The following is a 24,994-nucleotide window of genomic DNA, read 5'->3' as shown; positions in this document are numbered from 1 at the left end:
AGGTCAGCCCAGTTGTGGACTAGAAACTCTGGTCGGTCCTTCCTGGGTCAGCCCCCATTGTGAGCTCAGGAATCCTCCTCTTGTTTCTGGGAACAGGCCTTTTCTATAGTTCTAATCAGCCAGGTGGAGTCTGGTTGATTGCTGGTGTGCAATTAACCAGCACACTGCTGGATTAAAGGCAAGTTTCTTAACAGGGATAAGTCGCTGTTACATATGGATATATGACATTATCAATATATCTTATTTAGATTTCACATAGCCCTTTTTTCAATATTTTTGGTAATGGTCATTCTAATTATAGTTCCCTCATCTATTTTATATCAGGCCGTCAGTCTTCTGCTATCAAATAAATTGGCAGAGTGTCAACCAGAGAGTATTCATTGTTTTTAATATAAAGGTTTAATTGGTTATTGTCTCAATTAAATGTATAAATATCAATAACAGAAACATGTATATTTTTATACCATTTGAATTGGAATTTATTATACACAGAAAGATGGGACTTGCAGTCTTTCATATACTCACCTGTATAATGAAAATTAATGCCAATTAACAAACAGAGTCTAGTTAGATGTGATTGACAAGGGTATATAAACCATCTGGTCACACATCTAAGCATCACGGTTTCCTAACAAAGCAATTTCATTGTAAAACGCATAGAAGATATTCCGTGACCTTTTGGAGCTATCCCATTTTTGTACTATGTGATGCCACCCTTATGAGGCCTTTGTGGGTAACTCAGAGGGTTGCAGGGGATATATTTGGTGTATTATTAATTTCACAGAAGGTTTGTATATTATTGGCTAGGTCTCAGGAATTTTCTGGGAATTGTTGAGTTTCCTGAGGTAAGTCCATCTCCTGTGCCAGGCACATCTTCTGGGCAGCTTGACTTCTTCCTGGCTAACCTCGTTCATGGCTGCAGAGTCCTGACACTCCCAGGTACACCCTTCTGGGCAGCCCCCACAGCCTCTTGACCTGTCTCTACAAGTTCGGAAACAGGTAACAATGACAAGGACCCAATCCCTTCCTTTTAAAGCCCTGCTCTGAAGTTAATTGTCCACATCCTGGCACAGCATACATCTTGGGTGTGGCATGACTCCCTGCAGAGTGAGGGAGTTAATCCTTCACTCCCTCACAATACATAATCTATTCTAGACTCAGAGTATGTTTGGTGGGGTGGTGAAAAGTAGGTGTTATCTTTCTGGGAGGGATATAGTTTCCTCCAGGCATCTACTAAGGAATTCAGCTTTAGCTTTTATGAAGTATTTAGGGGCTGTTTTGTTATTCTGGGTCTCTGCCCTGGGGGATAGTGTCTAATGCCCTTATGGATAAGTTAGTTCCCCTCTGTGATTAATTTACCTTTCTTTTTCTATTGCAGTTTATCAAAGAAACCCTCAAAGAAAGACCTGCTTGAGTCATTTTGGGGGCACTGGCTATTGTGAAACTGTCTCTTGAATTGAGCATGTAAATATAACATATCTCCTATTGATCATTTTTTTGTTCTAAAATAAATGGAATTCTGTTATGAAGAATAAATGGGATGCTTCATTGTTTGGTCAGCACTGTAGACTTGTGAATATTGTTTATCCATATATAGAGTTGAATCCTTTCCTAAAATGTTCTCTTGTAAATAGTATATTGGCTTTCATGTTTTTATTGTCTTGCATAGCTATTTAAGCTTCTTACATTTTGGGTAACAATCTTAATGTCAGCCATCTGGATATGCTATGGGTAATATTCATAACCCTGAACCCTTTTTGGTGAATACAAGAGTCTGCTTTCACTTGCGGGACAAATGACTATTAATAAATTGTAACAGTCAGCTTGTGGTTGCGGAGTGGTAGTACTGTAAAGTATTAAAGAAAACATTGTGAGGGTGAGAAACACTGACTATCAGGAAACTTAGTATAAGGGATCTTTTCGATACCTAAGATGGACGCTGTCAGGAAGTGACATCATCCTCACAGAAGCAATCGTTACCTTCTTGCTCCCTGGCAAATCCTGCCCTCCGTTGCCGACAGGAAGTGACTTCACCCCCACTGAAGTAAGCGTGGCCATCTTACTTCCTGGCAAATCCTGCCCTTACCCCCCGACAGGAAGTAAGCCTCACTCTGGCTCTCATTGCCAACAGCTGCCCCTGGCCTTTAAATAGCAGGCAGTTGCTACCTGGGTTTGCTGGTTCAAAGTACTTGTACCTTGTCTCGTCTGAGGTCTGCCTTGCCTTTGTTTTGCCTGTCTCGACCTTGGAACTGAATCTGACTACCCTTTGTCTGCCTTGACCTTGGAACCGGACCTGACTCTCCTTTGCCTGCCGTCTACCTCGACCCCGGAACCGTACTTGACTACCTCTACATCCCAGGACTCTGATCCCAGGCCAAGTTCAGTGTATTACTCCCTACCTCTGCCATGTAGGTCCATATCCTGTCCTGCAGTCAGCAACGTTACTTAGTAATAAAGAGCAAAAAGGTACTGGCGTCAATGGACTAAGCAGCACGATAAGCTCAACAAATTAAAGAGCAATGGGGCCAAAAAGTCCATTATAAAGGGGTACGTCATGTGAGCAACTGCCTACTCTTGCTTCAAACCCGTAACTCAGATAACCCTGTCTACTTAGAACTTTTCTGAAGTACTAACTGATATAACAATATCGCCTCTATACTTTAGGTGCAAAAGTACGCATATGTACGTGATTTTCAGGGCAAGCTCTTGTACATATGCATTTAACAGTAAGACCCAATTGAGACTACCATGAGCTGCCCTGATAGTCTGACTATGCCAGCGTGTAGAGGGTTTGTTTGAGTTATTTATTTGGGACTGAGCTAGTAAAGTGCTGTCTAGAAATGACATTCCCAGTATGCTCCTATATGTTTTCTAACCCTTTCGGGACCCCCTGTCCTGACCCAGGCCCCACATTCCCCCATAAACCATATAAATAGACTCCTGTAACCTTATAATATACTGTATGCCCTGAACATTATCGTGTGATAGTTCCAACCTGGTGCTCTGAGACTTATTTTGTTCCATTCCAAAGGACTAATAGTCTCTTACTGAGGGTTGGTCAACACAGGTAAGACCTGAGCTCGGGGATTTCGAGCCTCCCCAACTGTCGCCAAGGCTACTCACCCCATGGATCTTGGTGGCCACCCGCTTGGGGAAGAGGGCTTCTTCACCAAGGTCCAGGTTAATTTCACTGCCACATGAGCCTCTGGGTGTGCTGTGGGCCTATCCTGCCTATGTTCCAGTCCCAGCTCCTCGAGATAATGCACTCCTCCTTTGTTCCTGATCAACTTTTGATGGCTGTTTCTGTTTATCACCAGTCAGAAAGGAAATTCCCAGTTTTTCCTTAACTGTCTGGGTAAAATGAGGAGTGTCACACCGTTGAACACCATTTTGGCCTTCTCTCTTGCTGCCAACAAGATTTTTTTTCCTTGGCCTTATAATAGGGGAGAACAAAATCCAAACCTCTTTTATATTGCCTGACCTTTTCAGTGATCACACAATAGTTTATTGTGGACGTAAAATTAAACTATTAAAATCTAGTCCATAGAAATTGTAACCTTCAGCTATTTTTTGTTGACCTTTTCAACTGCACTTGGTTCAGAATCAATTTGATACCAAACCCTGATTTTGAACTCGACTATTCCCAGTCAGAGTTCCTAAAAATCTGTGATAGCCATGCTCCACTGTGCAGAGTCAGAGGCCGTGGGGCACATCTTCCCTGGGTTACATCCATTCTTATCGAGCTTTACCGCTATATATAAATAAAGAGCCCTGCGACATGCCACAGAGAAAACTAGACTTGCAAAATCACAATACTACACTGACAATTTTTATCAAAACACATAAAATCCTGCAAAATTTTGTAAAGTCATCAATAATATTTTTGAGCCCTGTAGCCATCAATAACCTTCCATTATAAAAAAAAATTACGTTGTAATTTTGTCTGATCATTTAGCCATAGCCAACGCTTAAAATTAATATTTTGTGGGGTGTGCTACTTACTTATTATCATCAAGATACAAAAATGATTTTCATCTGGAAGCCCAGACTGAGTGCACTCCTATATCAGTACCCCCTCCTCACTATACTTATGAATTTCAATTTAGCCCAGTGTCTGAAGAGAAGATTGTACATGAGCTCCTCAAACTCAAGCTAAACAATGAATGTGGGCCTGACCATCTAAGTTCCTACATCTTCGAGACTCCGTCATTGCTAAATCAATTGCCTCCATAATTAACATAATTATGTCTTCCGGACAAATCTCTAAGGCTGGGAAACCCGCTAAAATTATCAATGTCTTCAAAAGTGGTGACAAAGACATTGTCTCAAACTACTGACCTATCTCTATTCCACCTCTATTAAGTATGGATAAATTCAGGGAACCAAAATCAGGCCTAGGAGAGAATATCTTAAAACCACTAGTCACCAACAGCTTCAAACAAGATCCCACAGATTTCTTCAAACTTAACAACGTCAAAAGAAATACCATCCAGCACACTACTAGTTACAATGAATGTAGAATCCCTGTACAGTAACATCCCCCACAAGGATGGCACTGAGGTATGCTTGCACTTCCTTGTAACATCTCCCCTAGATCAGAAATATAGTGCTAAAGTAATTGGAAGGCAGAGCAAGACTGCTCTAACTTTGCAACACCCACTCACTAGCTTCAGGAAGGGGCGGGCTCAAGGACTGTACCCATCACCGATAGGCTTACACAGGCCATGAGTCACCACTTTACTTCCATCACTGACAAGTGAGCGAAAAGGGGGGTCAATGGCCCATAGCTTAACCCATGAAGGTCCTGTACTTACTAGGGACTTACATCACAGATACACTGTGGGATAAAGAGACATTTTTTAACGTTTCAAATGTAGGAAGCATTTCTAAAGTGACAGGCCCCTTCCCCTTCTGATAGGCTCTGGCTCTTGAGCCCCACCCTCTCTCTAGCAGTGCACCAATTGAATCTAGTAACTGCCCAGTCAACCATATTCCAGAAACTACATTGCCCAAAATGCTGGGCAAGAACTGAATTAAATTACCCAGAGCAAGTGATCGATTACAGGAGAACGGATCGATCTGCAGCTTAGCTAATCACTTGTAAGTGCGCAGATTGTATTGATGCACATATTGAACGGGTTATTTATTTATTTGTTTTTAAACGGCAGCTTGAACTGCAGCTTTAATATACAAAAACACAGTGCTTGGGTTACAGAAAAAGCTTACAAGAACATACAGTTACAATAAATGCAGAAAGTTGCATCAAAATAAAAAAACTTATCGTATAACCTGGATCAGCTCTTTTCCCAAACGGTCTTGAGTGGAAATTGAGATTACACGTGTTCCACCATGGACACTCCCTTAGTTGAAAGCTAACTCATAATTAAAAGTAGGGCTTTATATTCTAAATTCCCTTCATTTAGATCAACATTAGCCCACCCCTTTCATCAATCACAAATGACAGTTTTCCGACTTAAAAGAAAAAAACCTGTTCTTTTGACGTTTAAAGTTGTCTGAATATAGAAACACGTTCCTAACTTTATTTCTAGAATACTTGGAAAAACGTGATTCATATGAATATGTTCAAGCAATTTTGCCGAATGTAACAAGAATAATTTTGATCAGCTTGCTAAGTTCGAGCGAGAAACAGATATCTGTATTTGGCACCTCCTAATCATGAAGGGTTTGACATAATTTCATTTGTCTCATTGCAACTGTTACAAATAACTATTTGTTATTCTTGAGATGGTACAGTATGTAGGGCTTGATATAATAAAAGAGCCTGTGTGTGTGTGTGTATTTCTGTCAGTCTTAGCTCCAAGACCATGAAACCTAGACAAAGAACAACTCCTGCTCTCTTCCCAATTGGGCTAAAATATACTAGTGACATTTTTACATTTAGAACCTACGTCTGTAACAAAGGAGTCATTTGGTTGCATCTTTTGATCAAAACACGATTCAAGCCTGCCAACCTCGTCAAGGCAAACTCTGTTTACCATTTACTGACACTTAATAAAATTAAAAAGAAAAGCGCAAGGAACTCTTATGGTATAGTATGATTGAATAAAATAGTTGAATGATTACAAAGGTAAGATATATACGTACAAAATAAAAATAGGTTAAAAGCAATTAGTCATAAACTGTATGTCACTGGTAAGCTCCGGGGTCATCACGTCACCATCCGATCAGGGACATCAAGTTAAGCAGGATATGCAGAGACCGTCCTCCCTGGACCACAGAGGGAGCTGCCAGGTGAGGAAATCCTCCACGGAAGCCATCTGTACCTCGGTCGAGTGAATCTCTGTTCTGCTGCACTACTGCAGTAGCAGAACCATAATGATACGCAGCTTGAGAAAGTGTAAATTGAAACTATTCAATAAAGAGGTGAATGGAGCAGACCTGTTTAGATACATTTGTAGCCAGGTATCCTCTGGGCTACTAATACTCTGCCTAACACAGAAGTCTTGGTACCAGCGCAGGCAGTGTTAGGGTTAAATCTGCCCATACTTGCTGCAGTAAACAACTACCTTGAGTGACGGGGGGGCGGGGGGGGTGCTAAGGCCTGGGTACTGCCCTATCAGGAGCTCAGACCTAGGACCCTCCCCTGGATACAAAAGGGGATGCAGCCTAAATACTGGTGGTTCTCTTTCCATCCCCTCCCTCAGGGGATCAGCTACCCCATATTTCACCAGGAAGTATGGGAATCAAGGACAGATCTTTGGGGCTTCAAGCCCAGGGACAAAGAGAGCAGCAAACTGCGAGGTGATCTTCTGCTGGGTTATGTAGGGTCCAGTGGAAGTGAGTCTCTCTTGCTGAGAAAGAGCATGCTGTGATGTGTTGCTGTATACTATAGTGTATAGTGCTGTGAAGAAATAAACACCAAGTTGCTGTTATATACTCCTGCCTGAGGCTGCAGTTTCTTCAGGGAGGGAGTGAATGTTTTCCACAGGGGTTTTCCTATAGGCCCTGTTGGAATGGAGGCGCTGTACCAGTGAGAAAGAACCACCCAGCACTGAAAGCCTGTCCTGTTAATCCCCAATCAACACCTGCAGATGCTCAGGGCCTTCCTGTGAACCAACAGGTAGTACCATCACCAGGTAATCCCAGTGATTCTCCCTTAGGGTGGGGGAACATGGGTTACACATATATTAAGTGGTAGATCCATGAAACCAACAGGAGTTCAAAAGAGCCCAATTTAGAGCACAACCGTAATACAGAGCACCCATCCAATGGGTCACAAGAGACTATAGAGATCCCCTGAAAATTGTTGTGGGGAAGAGCGCTGGGCTTCTATAACCACGTGGCAGGGTGCACAGACATTGACGGCACCGTCATAAGCCCTGACTAGGGGGCTACTTTTACATCCACCACCCACGAGGGGACTTAACAGAGTACGGAAAAAGTGTTTTGCATTAAGAAATAATCACAGTTGGTTGTAAACAATGGTTTTTTTTTTTGTAGCATGCTGTAAAGCGCTGTGTACATGAATGGCATTATACAAATAAAGTTATACGTGCATACAGTACTGAGTGTTAGCATTCTTGTGATGTTTAAGCCAGATCAATGTGTTGAACTAATAAGCATGCATTATCCACAGATCAGGAGGGTAAAACACAAGAAGGGGCTGCCAAGTCATAAGACATTCACAAGATGTTGCTATCATCAACAAAGTTTGTGCTTTTAAAAAGTTTTTTACAGGATTTAAATTAGGGATTAATCAGCAGATGAACTGCGTTATTTTCAGCTCGAGTTACCCACAAGTTTCTGAAGTTACCGGGTTAAATCTCCCTCTGGTAACTTCACAGGTACGTACGTATATCGGAAATTGGTTGTTTCCTGAAGTTCAGCTCTAGAGGAAACCCCGGTTCCAATACTGTTTATGTTGGTAAATTTGGTGATATGTGAAATAAATGTGCCTAAAGTGTTTCACACCAATTACAAATGTATGCAGTGCACACTGATGCATATTTGCCACATGACTTTAACTCCAAATAGGAAACCCCACAAATTATGAAAAAAATGTCATAAAATCAAAGGTTTAAATATTTTTGCAGAAGATAAAAAAAAAAAGTTTTACAAAAATATAAAAAGTACTTTGGCCATTCACGTGGCATGAAATTGAGAGTGATCAGATAAATTCTACTGGTGGTATTTAAGAGGTATTGCCTATCTTCACTGTTCCTATAATCAGGGCCGCCAAAGGGGGGGTCTGCCGGGGTTGGTGTTCCGGGCCCGCTGGCTGGGCACGGCCAGCCGGCAAGGGATGCAAATTTCCCCCGACCTCTGGCTGGGCCCTTCTGCAGGTCGCGGCCGGACCCTGGCTCTGAGCTGCCTAGGGTTGCCAGTTCTCTCTCCCTGTTTTGACGCGCCGGGTCCTCTGACGTCAGCGCCGGAAGCCAGTTGGGCTTCTAATGTGGGCCGGCGTGAGGGAGGCCCAGCATGCGTCAACCTCAGACTCCTCGATCACGGCCCCTCTCTCCCCTCTGCAGCCAGCGGCCCCCGCACTGCAGCCAGCGGCCCCCCCTCTCCGCCCCTCTGCAGCCACCATTCCCCCCCAGTCACCAGGCCAGACCTGACGCCATCCCCAAGGTAAATTTTAATTTTATTGGGGAGGTGGGGGTATTTTGTATATGTATTGGGGAGGTGAGGGTATATTTTATATGTATTGGGGTGGTGGGGGTATATTTTATATGTATTGGGGGGGTGGGGATATATTTTATATGTATTGGGGGGCTTGGGGGTATTTTTATATGGGTTGGGGTATTTTTTATATGTATTGGGAAGGGTTGTTTTTTTATATGTATTGTTCTTTTTCTTAATTTTTTTTTTTTTTTTAGATGTATCGGGGTCTTTTGTAAATGTATTGGGGTATTGGGGTCACACACACACACACACACACACACACACACACACACACACACACACACACACACACACACACACACACACACACACACACACACACACACACACACACACACACACACACACACACGTGTATATGTAGCCCCAGGCCCATATTTACCACCCCCCAGGCCCATACTGACACCCCAGGCCTTTTGTGACATTGGCTGTAGCATTGGGTATCTTTGTCTTTTGTTGAAAATATTAAAATAAACAGATTGGTTTGTAATGTTTTTTTCCCGTATTACAATAAGAAGGAAACAGTTAAGTAAAAGTTTTGCGCTCGTTTTTTTTTTTTACGTGGTAGGTGCGTATGGGTTGGGAGGTTGCGTATGGGTTGGGAGGTTGCGTATGGGTTGGGAGGTGGGGGGGGGGGGGGCTGCTCCTTTCATTTGTCCTGGGCCCCATGATTTCTGTTGGCGGCCCTGCCTATAATTGTTAATAATATGGATATCTGCCATTAAATACACACACCAAAATCAAAACACGAAATGGCATCATTTCAACTTAACACCATTGCACCTCATAAGTAGAAAGCTGTTAAAACAAAGACTACCTCCCAACGAAAAGAATTGTTACATGACAAGTGAACAAACCTTTAGTAAAGAAGCGGATATCTTTGCTTTAGTGATACCTATAGACAATGTTGCTATAGTGATACGGTGATACCTATAGACAATAACGGCGCCAACCTCGCGCCACAGGGCACTGGATGTTTACCAGGTCAATGTGAGGGGTGCAGGGACCTGCTGAGTAATAAGCCCCGCCCACATCAGCTAGGTCACCCCCACGTGTAAACGGACCCGCCCCCTAGCACCGCCTACGTCCGCTTTCTTTTCAGGTACCACGTGACCCCGGGGAGTGACGTAAGAGGAAGAAGACGCCATTAGAGGGAGGCGGATAGACGGTTTCCGAGTCCTTGGCCTGTCACATATACTGCCCCCGCCGCGCGTTTCCGCTCCCGGGACAGGTGTCTGCTCCAACAGGGCTGCTCTCCCGCGGCTGCGTGTGGGCTCCCGTGCGGCCTGGGCTCCGTGTTCCGTTCACTACTTCTCTTTAGTCGTGTCCATGGCGGCGGCGGCAGGAGGAGGAGCAGCGGGGGGCAACAAGACGTACTCGTTCAAGGTGGTGCTGCTCGGGGAGGGCTGCGTGGGGAAGACCTCCCTGGTGTTGCGGTACTGCGAGAACAAGTTCAACGACAAGCACATCACCACCCTGCAGGTGCGGGGGGAGGGGAGAGACGGCAGCTGTCACCTTGTACCCGGGTGTAGATAGGGATAGGCAGGGTGTGCTAGCGGCTGTCACCTTGTACCCGGGTATAGATAGGGATATAGGCAGGGTGTGTTGGTGGCTGTCACCTTGTACCCGGGTATAGATAGGGATATAGGCAGGGTGTGTTGGTGGCTGTCACCTTGTACCCGGGTTTAGATAGGGATAGGCAGGGCTGTGCTGAAAGCTGTCACCTTGTACCTGGGTATAGATAGGGATATAGGCAGGGTGTGCTGGTGGCTGTCACCTTGTACCCGGGTATAGATAGGGATATAGGCAGGGTGTGCTGGTGGCTGTCACCTTGTACCCGGGTGTAGATAGGGATAGGCAGGGCTGTGCTGAAAGCTGTCACCTTGTACCTGGGTATAGATAGGGATATAGGCAGGGTGTGCTGGTGGCTGTCACCTTGTACCCGGGTATAGATAGGGATATAGGCAGGGTGTGCTGGTGGCTGTCACCTTGTACCCGGGTATATATGGGGATAGGCAGGGCTGTGCTGAGCGTGCCTGTACATATTACACACTTCCTAGTTTACATGTAATGGGAAACCTGGACCCCGAGGGGACATGTCTCGATGGGTGTCATGTGATTTTATCACACACACGGTTTTATTATTGTGACTACAGTCAAGTTTCACTCTGAAGGCAAAATTTGTTAATTAACCTTGTTACTTATGGACTTGTTGTGTTTTTTTTTAAATGAGATCTGGTTACTTGGATCCCAAGTGTAGGCAGTTGGTAGCTATGCTCCTGGGGTGATGTACATTATCAAGTTGTGAGCAACACGTCTCTGTGGACACTGTATTATAAGAAAGGCCTCCCATCCCATACGTGTCAAACAAACTGATTTATTTAAGGCATTGGTATATCCTTAGGCTGGGCTTATAGTGCTGGCGATTTAGCGACGCAACGTTGTGTCAAAACCAGCGCATTGCCGCTGTTGCATGCACTTATTGCAAGTGCGACGCCCTGATCGCTGGAAGTCATCTCAATTTGATTTTTCCTGCGACCGTAGTCTGCCGTCGCCAGCACTATAAGCGAAGCCTTAGGCCGCGCGTATAGTGCCGTCTATTTGCGACGGGTGCCGTCGCCACAGACGAAAGTAAAATTTTGCTGGGTGGCGGCGTCGCAGGTTTCCGGCCATTTGATTGGTTTATGTGCCGTCACATGAGGCGACAGCCCTTGAAAAATCACATTTTGTTGGCTACCAGTTTTGGCGTTGTCGCTCCGTCAATATAAGCGCACGCGGCGGCAATGCATTTGTTTTTGGGCGACGTCGCCAGCACTATAATCTCGGCCTTAGTCTCACTGCCACACATTGGCCTGTTAAGTCAATAACCAGTCATGATATTGGGCTGTACATGAATATTGATTTCAACAGGTTGTGGTTGTCTCTTCCCCCTCCTTTGCGCTTCCCTTCTTATTGGATATTGCCACATTGTTATGAAACCTGTGATGAGTTATATTGGTATTCCCACTTGAAGGAAGGCAGTGTCTCTGCAACTATTGTATTTTTTTTAATTAAAATTCATTATTGTAACTGTGCCTTCCTGCTATGTCCTTTGCTTGAACCCATGGCTACAGATTTGATGTCTGCATGTACTAGTTACTGTACTTGTAATATGCCTAACAAGGTAGTGAAGAAGTGAAACTTCATTGTGTTGTAATTCTTCACCATTAATCTAGCAGCAAAGGCTTTTTGATGCAACTGGTAATGGGGTCCAACCATTTAAACTTGGTTGTGTCAAATGTGTACCGTCTTTCCTTGGCTGCTGTAAAGGCTCACTTAAGAGGGGCCAAAAACTCCTTTGGTAATAGCTAATCTTGTGGTAAGAAATAAATCGAAACTTTTTGTATGTATACAAGGCATAAATCATACTAGGAGCATGGGAACAAAAATATTTGACAACTGCATACAAAGAATGTTTGGGGGGGAAGAAAAAAAAGCAATTGCTGTTTTACATCGGATGGAGCACCGATACCTCTTATTGACGCTTGGTGAATCCTACTGCTTTTTGTGTAGATTTGCAGAATTAAAGATTTTGCTGATATCTGAACAATTGAACCGTGAGAACTTGCACAACATACAACTTTTTTTTTCTTTTCTTTCCAGTATTTCTTTAACAGAAAGTTTCTCACACTTTGTTTTAGCACTATCTTTAAATGTCCTCTCTCGTCTAGAATGATTAGATTAATTAGGTGCTAAAGGACCCTTAATCCTCACAATGACTTTTTGTCCATAAAAAATACTTTAGAAGTGTATTTGTGTTAGGTGTGGTTCAGTATGTCTGCAAACATTTGATGCAAATGAGTCTGTGGTGGAAGATTTGTCAAAATAGTAGTGCCAAACATCAACATAAGGGCTTTTGTACACACTTGAAGATTTATTTATTTTAGGGAGCTGGTGCGTTGGAGTTGATTTTGATCGAGATGGAATTAATGCAATCACAAGATTTACTCTATTTTTGTTGTAATAACCTGTCAATCAAATTCTGCATTGAGGTACACACCGTTCCATCACCAAAATCTGAAAAGGAAATGGTACTGTGGTAATGTAACACATCTGGCAAGACAGAAGTAAAGGGTTATGGTTGGTTTCTGAAATGTAACTATTGCTCAAAGGCAATATTTGTATGCATAATTTAGCCATGTGAACTATTCCAGTATTAAAACACACATACACAGGTCAAGATCACATCCTTTATTAGCTAATGTCATTTTAATTTTTTGAGGTGGGGTGAATTGTTGAGATGCTTCAGTGAAAATGTAAAAGCCAGTGTTGCCTTTTCAGCCATTTTATAAATGAATTGCTGGTAGATGACTCACTGTCTCCGCTACCTGATTTATGTGCTATATCTATATCTCTCTCTTGTATTACCTTATGCATTGGAGCTACTGAAGTACTTTTCCTTTACTCCAAAGATGTACCTTGCACTACTTTTTTGGTCCACAATTGCCCTGAAGCTGTTTGCAAGAGGGATGTTGACGGTGCATATAAAGCACTTATTAGACTCCTTGAATAGAGCATTATTTTTCCAAACAATTTTTATTTTTATTTATTTTTTTGCTGATATTTATTTTTTCTTTGTGTAATCTACCATATTCATATTGTTCCGTTTGAACAGCATCACTATAGTTTAAAGCAAGTTGTGTTTTTTGTTGCCTTATATTGTATAGACATCAAGTATGTTTCCAAACAAGAGAATGCCACATAACTTTAACAGCATTGTTCAGCAGGAACTTAGAGTACAGAAAAAATGTTTTGCATTAAGATATAATTACAGTTGGTGTGAATAGTTATTTTCTTGCATCCATGACTACTGTGATGTACTGTACTATACAAATAGATGTGTGGTGTGAGACACATATGTATTTATTGAACTAATAAACATGTGAATAATGCCTGAAGCTTTAGCTTTCAGGAGGGAAAAGTGTGTGTGTGTGTGTGTGTGTGTGTGTGTGTGTGTGTGTGTGTGTGTGTTAACAGGTTTAAATCTCCTCTGGTAACTTCACTGATCTTGGAAATTGGGTGTTTATTTTATTTATAAAATATTTAACTAGAAAATAATACATTGAATTCTCGTTTTCAAATATGTCCTGGGCACAGACTTGTAATGACAATAAATTGTTATGTTTACAGATATTTCAAGGATAGTTGGGGACAATGTTATGGCGAATTTAACAGACCATTAACCGTTACAGACTAGATTCAAATGCGAGACAGGCGAAAGGAAGTATTGAATGAAGAACTTTAAAGTGGAGGCGGTTTTGAGTCTGTTAGTTTGGTCCAGTCGTATGGTGCCCTGGAGCCGAAAATAGTGCCGTTCAGCTCTGGAAACCCCAGTTCCAATACTGTTTGATCCTATAGAATCAATGTAAGACCGCGATTATAGTGGCGGAACGCATGACGTCGCGCGAAACCTGCACTGAGGTCCGAGGTAACGGGGAGTCGTGGCCATGATGTCACGTGAGCTGTTCGTCCTCATTAGCTGAACCACGCACATGACCGGCCGTTGTGGCGGCAGACAAAATTCTTGTCTTCTCGAGTCGCGGTCGCACGCACTATGGGTGGCATGAGGGTACATTTGTTTCCGGAGATGCGCGCAGCCACTATTATCGCGGCCTAAGGCCTGGGTCCCGCTGCTTCCGACGGTGCGCGTCACTCACCGGACATGAGTTTATCCCGAGCCGGCCCCAGTCCCTCCTCCCTGCAGGGCTCGCTACACGCTGTGACGCGTCAGCCGGCAGGGGATGCAAGAGAATTGTAATCCCCAGCGGCGACGCATCACATGGTGTGGCTGTGAGACAATGAGGAGGCTTCGGGGAGAGGGGGGAGGGAGCAGCAATTTGTCTTCTGCGGCACCAAGGGAGCCCCCCCTGCTCCCTCCCACAGACTCTCTTCTGTGTGTGACACTCTCCTGAGACACACTCCGGCACAGTGTGATGGCCCCTCTTTGCCCTCCCCTCCCTCCTCCACAGACTCTCTCCTCATAGTCTGTCTGCAGATGCACGGGGGTGGGGGGAGGCTTCGGAGAGCGGTTAAAGCAGCTGCAGCACCAAGGGAGCCCTCCTGCTCCCTCCCACAGACTCTCCACCGGGAGGCGGGGGAGGGAACCCCCTGACACACAGTGTGATGGCCCCGCCCCCGACGTCATTGCCGTGCCCCCCCGACCCATTTTGGCCATGCCCCCCGCTCCAACTCCCTACAGTCCGCAGATAGCGGTCAAGTGCCTCTCCATGCGCCGCCTCTCTGCAGTGCGGGTGTGTGGTCTGAGGCAGTGGGGCCTTAGCCTAAGGTAGGTGTAAGGGGTGTGGGTTTTTTTTTTATGTATGTAGATGTACTTGGAGTGGTTGTGCTGGAAGGTTTGTTTTTTGCTTAATGGGCAGTCCAATGTAGCGGATAACACTTTTTTTTTTTTTTTGTTATCTATCTTAAACCTGCCACTTTGAAGCAGTCTATAGAAATTTAAAATAGCTGCTGTTTCAGTTCCTGCAACATAGTTTTCTTTATATCAGAATTTCAGCAATACAGTGTAAAAAACTGCTGATAAATGAATACGTTAATATTGGCCATAATAGGAAAGAGACTGTTTTGTACATTAATACTTTGTTCTAACTAATTGGCGAATTCATGTTTAAGATGCCACTTAATTTAAATTAATTGTAACAGATTCTGTTGTCAAGGGCAGCTAGCAAATAGGTAATTTCATTACAAATCCTTTGGCTTATTGACAAGGTTGTATGTTTGTCCTTTTTACCTCTTCTGTGAGTTGGTTATGTATTTAGCTGGGCTTTCGCAACATCTAATTGCAATTTGGCATGTCCATTTTAAAGTGAAGTGTGAAGTTACATTTGGAAAGTTAGATGCAGTAAACACTGGCTGCTAAGGCCCCGCTCCTTCAGTCAGCGCACGCACACTGCAGACAGGCGGCGTGCTGACAGGCGATATGTGGTCTGTAGGGAGCCGGGAGCGAGGGGGGGGGGGGGACGGGAGTTGTGGTAAAACTTTGCCAGATCGTGGTGCCGTGGTAATAGCTATTTTAAACGCTAAGAGACAATTTAGTTTAAAATTTTCGTTTGCTGTTATACGTAAATGTAGCAGGAAACGTTGCTATGGTATCAGAGAGCGTCTTCAGCGAGATTTCAGCATGGACTCCTTGTAACTTTTTTATGTTGGAAGTTTCTGAATCTTTCACCTATACCTTTTTTTTTTTTTTTTTTTTTTAAATGTGTGTATATATATATATATATATTTAATCTGCTAAATTATTTTACTGCTGCATGCGTCTTTCTTTCCTGTGTTTATTTAAATACTGAGACCCCATTAGCTGTTTTTTCCAATAAAAAGCATAGTGTAAACCCCAATGTTTCTCAACCCTCTAACCATGTTTTGGGGATAACCCCAAAGTCACACTTGGAAATCCATTGTTTTTTTTTTTTTTTTTTTTTAAATCAATCTTGTGCCCCAAGAAGGTGGCTGAGAAACACTTCTTGAACTTAATGACTGACGGGTCATTCAGTTGGTTAAGGATCCTAGTAAGAACAGCATGGGAGTGTCTGATGTTGGCACTGTTCTGTATTTTGAGTACGGCAGTCTCAAGTGTATATCTGGAATTTTTTTTATTTTTTTTTCAGGCGTCATTTCTAACAAAGAAGCTAAACATTGGAGGAAAGAGAGTGAACCTTGCTATTTGGGTACGTATTTTGTATACAGAAGCAACGCCGCACACCATTCACGGTGTATATTTTAAGTACTAATGCTGGATAAAGGGTTAATTATCCATCGGGATTCACTCATTTGTGTGTAGGTTTATGTTGGTGGTGTTTCATTATCACTGCCAGTTAATTAGATTTGATGCACCAGTATATATCTTGAGTGATCTGCACAGAGGTGTCTTTTGTCCTAATAGTAGTATAACTCATTGTTCTCTACACTTTTCCGTTTTCTATTTTTTCATGAACTGGATTGTGCAAGAGTGACCAGTACCAGTGCCAAGGAGGACTCTATTTTGCAAAGGCCGTACACTGTATTGTTTATCACTAGTGGTATACATTTAGTATAGAAAGTTATGAGTCTGGTTATTTGCATCATCTTTTGGCCTCGCTTTATTTTGTGAACGTAATTTTTTTTTCTTGTATGTCACTGACGGTGTACGCAGCACTATACATATAATTTTTGCAGCCATAAATCCCTGTGCCGTAGAGCTTACAATCAATGTTTTTGGTGCCTGAGGCACAGGGAGATAAAGGGACTTGCCCGAGGTCACAAGGAGCCGACACCAGCACTTTGACTTCTTGAACCTTATTCCAAATAAAGGACTGCACCATATATATTAACACCTTGTGTGCCAGTCTGCCTTCTCTGGCACCAAAGGGGTTAAAGGAATTCTTAAAATAAGAGGATGATTTTTTTTTTTTTTAAGTAGTTTTGTGGGATGCGCGTCACCTATTTCTGTATGCATTGAGTGATTTTGAGAAACATACTGATAATTTATTTGTAAAAGTAGTATGGTTCATACAAATTTTAGGAAATTGGAGAAAATGGCTTTCTCAAAACAATATAGTCGGTAAGTGTTGCCCATGGTGAATTTAGATTCATGCCAAACCCTAAACTGGGATGTTGGACTGACACGTGTGTGCAACAACGTACTAAACTCAAGTTTAATTTTCTTCCAGCAACGTAATTTGTCTTTGAAACACACAATACACCTATAAGCACAGTAGCTCTATCCAAATTTGATACCGGCCTATTTGTAAGTGTTAGTGACTCTTGATCATGCCGGCGGGATACCTCAACTGTTGAGCTGAGAATCAGTGGGGGTTTTATGATTTATAGTCATTACTAAGGTAGTATGTTGGTGAATGTAGTATAACGACATTTTTGCAAAACAGTGTTTTCAAATTTCAACTGAATATGATTGGTTACATACCGAAAGACCTGCACAAAATGTAAATAATGGTGGAGTGTATAGGGTATTGGTATTCATATTTATTAATTGGATAGAGGTGAAGTCCATTATGCACATTTTCATTTCCTTTTCTGTACACAGGACACCGCAGGTCAAGAAAGATTCCATGCACTTGGTCCCATCTACTACAGAGACTCCAATGGAGCTATTTTAGTGTATGACATTACAGACGAGGACTCTTTCCAGAAGGTATGACTGATTCAACACACCACCCGTGAGTAGTAAACCGATAACAGAACATGTTGCCAGCTTTACACACCACTTTTTTTTTTTTTTTTTTGTTTCAGAGCCAACTCTTTTGTACAATACTAGGAGAGGTTTAGTAGTGGCTGGTACATGGTGTTGGGGTTCTCTGTATTAAAATGTGGAATTTTGCAATAACGTTACAGCGGTAGTGCTTTTTCACAGCTCAGGATAAGTGCGGGTATATTTACTGTACAATAGGTATCTTCTTGATTCGGGAAAAGGAGTGGCTCAGTGAGTAAAGACACTGACTGGTACTGAGTTTGAAGCAGGGGAGCCTGGTTCAATTCCCAGTGTCGGCTCCTTGTGACCTTGGCCAAGTCACTTTATCTCCTTGTGCCTCAGGCATCTAAAACATACATTGTGAGCTCCACAGATCAGGGACTGTGTCTGCAGAATGTCTCTAAAGCGATACGTAAAACTAGCAGCGCTATACAAGAACAAACTATTATTAATTAAAATAGTTTGCACTTAAACATCTAGAGAAACCAAACTACATGTGGTACAAAAATGTTCTGGGTATTCCAAATTTAGCAGGACACATGCATACAAATCTGTCATAATATTTAAGTTGCTTATGTGCTGCCTTCTATTATTTATGCCATTCTGAATAGCATATACATAGCTGAGTTTTTCACCTCTGTTTGAACATGTTCTCAGGGTCCATGTATTTATTTATTTTTGTCTTTCCGTCCTGTGCTCGTTTGAATCTAGACTTTTTTTTTTTTTTAATAATCCTGTTAATTCCGGAGAAGCTAATCATGAGTTCTGTGACGGCTGACTGAAAATGCCTAACTTTTTTCTTTCCTGTATACTCCACCCTAACGATGGGCGTCAGTGGGGAGGGGAGGATTTATATTTGCCTTAACTCTTGCATGACGAGAACAGTCTGCAAGTATAGTTAATGTGCACTTTCAGAGCTGCTGTACATGAGCTCACGTGTCTTCTGATGTATTAACCAGTGCTGTTTGTGAACACTGCTACAGATTAATGTTGAACATTTTATTTCACCTATTTTCAAAAGCTTTTGGCTTTAAAATGGAATCGATAAAAACTGTGGATCGTAAATTAGCATGCAATATGGAGAAATGCAAACTCTTCTCCTCCCTCTTATGCCACATATATATGGAGGAATATCTGGCTAAATCAATTGACCCAAACTTGCTCTTGTCTTGGATTAGGTTACCTTTTTGTTTACTGCTGATCCTGTGCCTCTTTTTTGTTATGGTTCGTGTCTGTTTGGGAAGACCCAGGTGTCTTAAGAAGTGACACTTCTTGAGCCACATTCTTCACTTTAATGCATGTGAAGTTAAAGCAAAAAGCAATCGGAAAGGAAGAACCGCTAATGATGCAGAGATTTGTGCATTGGAGGTGCAAGGTTGTGCCCCACAGATTGCTTTTTTTTTTTCCCCTTTTAAAAATTAGGTAAAACATTGTTATTCAATCATGAAAGTTTTCTAGAATAGGATACTGAGAAGATATGTATATTTTAGAGGTCGTACAAGAAGAGCAGACACCTTTTCAAACCTTTCTTTGTGTGCGGATGGGGGTTCCAGCAGGGAAATTGGGGAAACCGTATGGCTGTTGGGCTCAGGGCTTGCACCAGCAGCCAATGATGTGGTTTTCTATTTGTGACAGAAGCAGCATAATTGTACTATAGCGCCATATATGTAGGGTGTGTTGTTGTTTTTTTTCTTCTCTCGTTTCAATTGTCTTTAAAAACAGTTGATACACAGATATTGGTGTACATTGGCTTGGGTAAAATGAATAAGAACACATTTCCAGGTGGGATTGCTGCTATAAAAATTCAGTTTGTGTGTATATAAGTGTACCTTAACACACTGAACATGTTCAAGAATATAGCAACTTATTTCCAGGACACTGTTTTTTTTTTGCAAACATTCTATTACTAATTAAAAGGTGTACAAACATTTCACTGATTATTTTAAAAATGATGAATAGTCGATGACATTGGGCCGTTAACTTGCCTAATGCTAGTTGGTGTAAATGGTATCCACTATCTATGTTGTAGTGGCAAGCAGAGTTGGTTATGTTAATATTTTTTTCATTATTTTTTTTTCTATTGCAGGTAAAAAATTGGGTGAAAGAATTAAGAAAAATGCTGGGAAATGAAATATGTTTATGTATAGTAGGTGGGTTTTTTACGTTGCATCAGCATTATCGTGGCTTTACAGCCACAGTCTGTGTAAAAATGTGTGTATATGTAAAATTTTCCCCACTGGAGGTCAATTTTAGCAATGAAAATGGCTGTCAGTTGGACCTGGCTGGTACTACGCTTGCATTTTGCTTTCCAAGGAGTACATTCAAAGATGTTTGACTTGCCAGCAATGGTTCTTTGGACGTCTTTAGTCTCTCTGAAATTGGTCCCAGGACAGACCATACAATAGACTACATTTATTTCTGTGATATAAATATCCTTATTTTAAACTTTTTTAAATATTTGACCATTTGGGGTGGTTAAGAACCTAGTAACAACTGAGATTTTGTTTGTAGGCTGTTTATGCAGTTTGCGTAGAAACACTCGTCTATTGTTACAAGGTGATTTTAGTGAGGACTCTTATGCATACAATTTGTAAAGATTATGCTTTAGTTTCGCAGTTCATTGTTGAAACGCCTCTTCCATACTCTGCAATGTGTTGGTGCGTGTGTTCAAGAAAGCTAATAGAATATTTGTTCCCCAAACAGGTAACAAAGTAGACATGGAAAAAGAAAGACATGTCTCCGTTCAAGAAGCAGAAGCGTAAGTTTATTTTTGTAACTTCTTGCATCCCTTTTCAATAAAATATAATATGTTCCCGCAGTGGCGGTTACAACATTGTTTTCTCCCCTTCTCCTCAGGTATGCGGAATCTGTGGGAGCAAAGCACTATCATACTTCAGCTAAACTGAATAAGGGAATTGAAGAACTCTTCCTCGATCTTTGTAAAAGTAGGTATACTAAAATGGGCTTTGCACAGGGTTTGGCAAGTCTTTGTCTTCCTCCAGCAGTAAGAGTGACCTGTATACACCCCATAATCATTGGTTTCATCAGGGGTGTGAACTTTTTTCCTCTTGGTCTATGCATGACTAGATTTTACAATGTTGTGTACAATGGTAAGTGTGTGCGTGCGCTTAATAAATATCTCTACATTTTGTATGATTTGTTACCTGTGCTTAGAATTAGCCACCTCATTTTCAGTGTCTGTCTTAACCACAGTTGTTTGGGCTACAAAGGATTCTTAACAGGCCTATTAATACGCAGTTAAGCCATGTTTATAATCATGCATAACTCTAGCTGGATCTTTGTCGGGGTTTTTGTTCTTTGTTCACTATATAAATTAAATTATATAGACAGTGTATGCAGCGCCTTTCAAAATTAAAATACATCCAGGTAAATAGTACAAACAGTAAGGATAACGCAAGTAAATTTATAACATTAAGCAACTGAAGAGCTTGGAATCTAAGTGGATGTTGTGAGGCTTAGGCTGTGCTTATAGTGACGGCGATGCGACGTTGCGTAAAAACAAATGCATTGCAGCATTCGCATGCGCTTATAACAAGCGCATCGCGACGGCTTAATTGCTGGAAGTTATCTCAATTTGATTTTTCCAGCGACCGTAGCCTGACGTCGCCGGCACTATAAGCATAGCCTTAGACATAATAAAAGTAAGGCATGGAGGTAAGCGCATCCGTTGGAAGTTTTGAGATGCTACTTTTAGGAGGTGACATTTTCAGCTGGGTTTGAAAAATGCAGAGCGAAGGTACTGTACAAATGAGTGGAAGGGGAATTCCATAGGTAAAGCGTACAGAAAAGTGAAGATGTGAGCGCTATAGAGGTGAAAGGTGCAAAGATGAGACATCCTTGAGTGCAATAAGCGAGTAGGGGTGTAATGAGATCAGATTTGAGATGTGTACAAGAGATTTCAGCTCAAACTGATGAGTCTGTACAAGCAGAAGGCGATTGTAGCTGCAGCATTTTTAATAGATTATAAGGGAAAAGATGGGAAGCAAGTAGGCCATATGAGTTAATTTTGCAGTAATCGTTACAGGAGTGGATGTGTATTAATGTTTTTTAGTAGTCGAACAGAGGAAGGGGTGTATCTTTGCAATGTTTCAAAAGAAGAAACTAAGTTTTGGCAACCGCTTTCATATGCGGGGAGATGGTGTAAAATGTAACTCCCAAGCAATGTACTTGTGGCACTGGGTGAATAGTGGCTTTATTAATTAATGGAGATGGGAACAGTGGGTCCCAGTCAGAGCTTGCTGACAAGTGATTTGTGGCTGAAATGCAGGTGTAAGGTCAGGTGCAGAAATACTGTAGTCGTCCGCTTAGTTTTGTTTTTTTAGTCGGTTTTATTTAAAATTAAAATATCATGGCAGTGTTCTGCAGACCTTTTTGTTTTTGATTAAGAAAAAAAAAAGTAACGTGTTTTTTTTTTTGTTTTGTTTTTTTTTCTCCCTCCCCCCCACTTTTGTAGGAATGATTGAAACTGCCCAAGTTGACGAAAGGGCAAAAGGCAATGGCCCTAGTCAATCAGGAGCTGCAAGGCGAGGGGTACAGATCATAGACGATGAACCACAGGGACAAAGTGCTGGAGGATGTTGCTCTTCTGGATAACTGGATAAACTGTGTGGATATTTGCCCCATCAGGAAGACTGCCATATTCCAAGTCACATATTCTTTTACCATTGGAGTAATAGAATTTAACAGTATTTTAAAACCCCATAACACAGCAGAGACCATAAGTGCTTAACTAGTGGAGTCTGTGACCAGAGAATTGGCGTTTTCTACAACTTAACAAAGCAATTACCAATGGCCTTTTTACATATGTTTTTTTTTTTTCTTTAATGAGGAATAATGTGCATGTAGAACAGACCTACCTAAAGCTTCATGTATATTCTTTTTAAATCTGATCCTTATTTAATAACTTATATTCATTGTTAGAATGGTGTGCACTTTGCAGCCTGTTGTATTTTGTGGAAGACTAATTGTTTTTCTTCTAAAATGCAAACTTTTTTTTTATTGGCAGATACCTGTCATACTATTTTTGCAGGGTTTGCACATGTCCTAACGGTCCACTTTGATTATACGTTATCCATTCTGTATGCTGAGCTGGTAAATGTGCACTGTACATTACATATTAAATATTCTGCTTTTACACGTGCAGAAATATGTACTATAGTGTTGCGAGTGTGAATTAACAGTTGGCAGATTACCTTTTTAATCACTTATTGCAAGTGACTGTTTCCCCACCCTCCCTTTCTTAAATGACCCATTTGGTATCCTCACACTTGTTTTTGTATAATTTGCTTTGAACCTGGTTTTCTCTTTGCAGTTCTCATCTTGATAAATGTAAAGTTGCAGACCTGTCCCAAGACCATCTCATCCAATGGTTTTGTGGGCAGTTTCCAATGGATGCATATTACTTTGTAAAGACTCTTTAGAACCAGCACCTCCTGCTTGGTACTGATTAACCACCAATGTATTTGCTCTTATTCGTTGTAGAATAAATCATTGTTGTCGAACAATGGTAACCTCTCTACATTTAGTTTTTGAAATGAAAAGGCATATATTCTTAGAACATTTTAAATATGTACAAACCTGAGTTGCACCATGGGAATGAGCACTTTTTATTTTCTCTGCCCAAATTGGGAGTTTTTTTTAAATTTGTTTTTCATTGGAAATTGTGGAAATAACACATCTTAACCTATTGAAATCTTTGAAGCACTAAGAACAGTTGAGTAGATATTTTCTGGTGATGGTGTTAATTTGTGCTTTACTTGACTTAGAAAATGTATATTTTTCTTAATGTATGAAGGTTTTTCTGCATTATATATTTGTAGATAAACACAGGCGTTTTTTGTGCTAAATTGGGTTCTAAAAGAAATGTTGTCTTTTCACATTAATTGTTGTCATTCTTGAAGAAAAAGTAAAGGTGATGTCTAAGAGCGTGTTCAATAACAGTTGGCTTTTTAATGTTTGGGTTTGAACGTCACCTACGCAAAACATGCAAACATTAAATTAACAAGCTCAGATGAGGGAATTTAAATACAGCGTAGTTCTACCCTCTGACATCCTAAGTCTCCAATGGTCTGCCTGTTTGGCCATGGTTGTAGAATTTTAAATGCACAGTCCGCAGACCAAACACCCAATAGGAAAGCCTGACCTTTTTGTTGGGAGTTGGGTAGGTTCAGTAATGCTTAAATACTGTTTTTGAACCTTCTGCTTTAATAAATATGTTGGAACCAGGTGCAAATATAATGTTCTGCATCTTTGTATACTGCAGTCCTCCCTTTTTTCTTTTTTTTTTTTTTTTTTTGCAGGCAGGTCAAGAGTCCGTTTCATAATATTTAGAGATGTAATCTTGCTGCTGATAGGCCCTCAGTATTTGCTATATGGCTTAGTATAAGTAAATCAAAGAATTACCATCAAAACATTTGCCACACGGTTTGAAATAGACTTTATATATACACGTTTGTCTTGGTATTTTTACATTCTAATTAAATTTGTGCAAGTCTTTAAATATCTTGTAACTAGTGTTCCCATCAACAATAGACAAATCACCTGTCATTTTTGGGGGTGGTGGTGTCCCTTGGCTATATTGAAGTGCAGCGCTCTCCAACTGGAAGCCCCCAGACCAAATGCAGCCATCAAAGATCCTTCATGTGACCTGTGGCCTTTCTGTTCCTGCTAATCTCATGCCAGTTGCTTAGGCAGCTAAATGCAAATTATATTTTTTTTTCACACAAACGCATTTGTAAATTTAAGGTAATGTAAATAAATATGGTGCCTGTTATTCATGCTAACTTTTGAAATATAATAAAGACTTGAAAATTAAGTGTATCTAACATTACATTAAAATATGCCTTGTAAGACTAGTTGAAGAGCCCTGCTGTAATGCTTGAGGCTACTCTATAAACCATGAGTTTGTTCAGTATTAGGAAGGCCTGCAACTTGTGTTTGATATATAAATTTTATATACAGATTGCATGTTATGGCTTTACAAGACTTGTCTAGATTGTATATACAGTACATACTTTAGTTGCAGTATTTGTTAAATCGGCACAGATGATGGGTATGGAGATATTTTTGGGCACTAAATACTACCAA

At 41.3% G+C, this 24,994-nt stretch overlaps 1 protein-coding gene across 1 annotated transcript; it reads left to right on the top strand.

The window, feature by feature from the left end:
- The first annotated feature begins 9,752 nt into the window (after window positions 1–9,752).
- Window positions 9,753–24,722, top strand: RAB21 (RAB21, member RAS oncogene family). The gene is made up of 7 exons (XM_075600233.1): window positions 9,753–10,125; window positions 16,308–16,367; window positions 17,723–17,830; window positions 19,974–20,037; window positions 20,591–20,645; window positions 20,744–20,832; window positions 22,362–24,722. Exons 1-7 carry the CDS (start codon window positions 9,973–9,975, stop codon window positions 22,499–22,501), a joined length of 669 nt encoding a protein of 222 aa, XP_075456348.1. The 5' UTR covers window positions 9,753–9,972; the 3' UTR covers window positions 22,502–24,722.
- The last annotated feature ends 272 nt before the right edge of the window (window positions 24,723–24,994 follow it).

This window comes from Ascaphus truei, chromosome 5 (genome assembly GCF_040206685.1).
Source record: "Ascaphus truei isolate aAscTru1 chromosome 5, aAscTru1.hap1, whole genome shotgun sequence".
In the NCBI taxonomy this organism is placed as follows: domain Eukaryota; kingdom Metazoa; phylum Chordata; class Amphibia; order Anura; family Ascaphidae; genus Ascaphus; species Ascaphus truei.
Note: the sequence above shows the minus strand (reverse complement) of the source record. Positions and strands in the feature narration are given on the sequence as shown.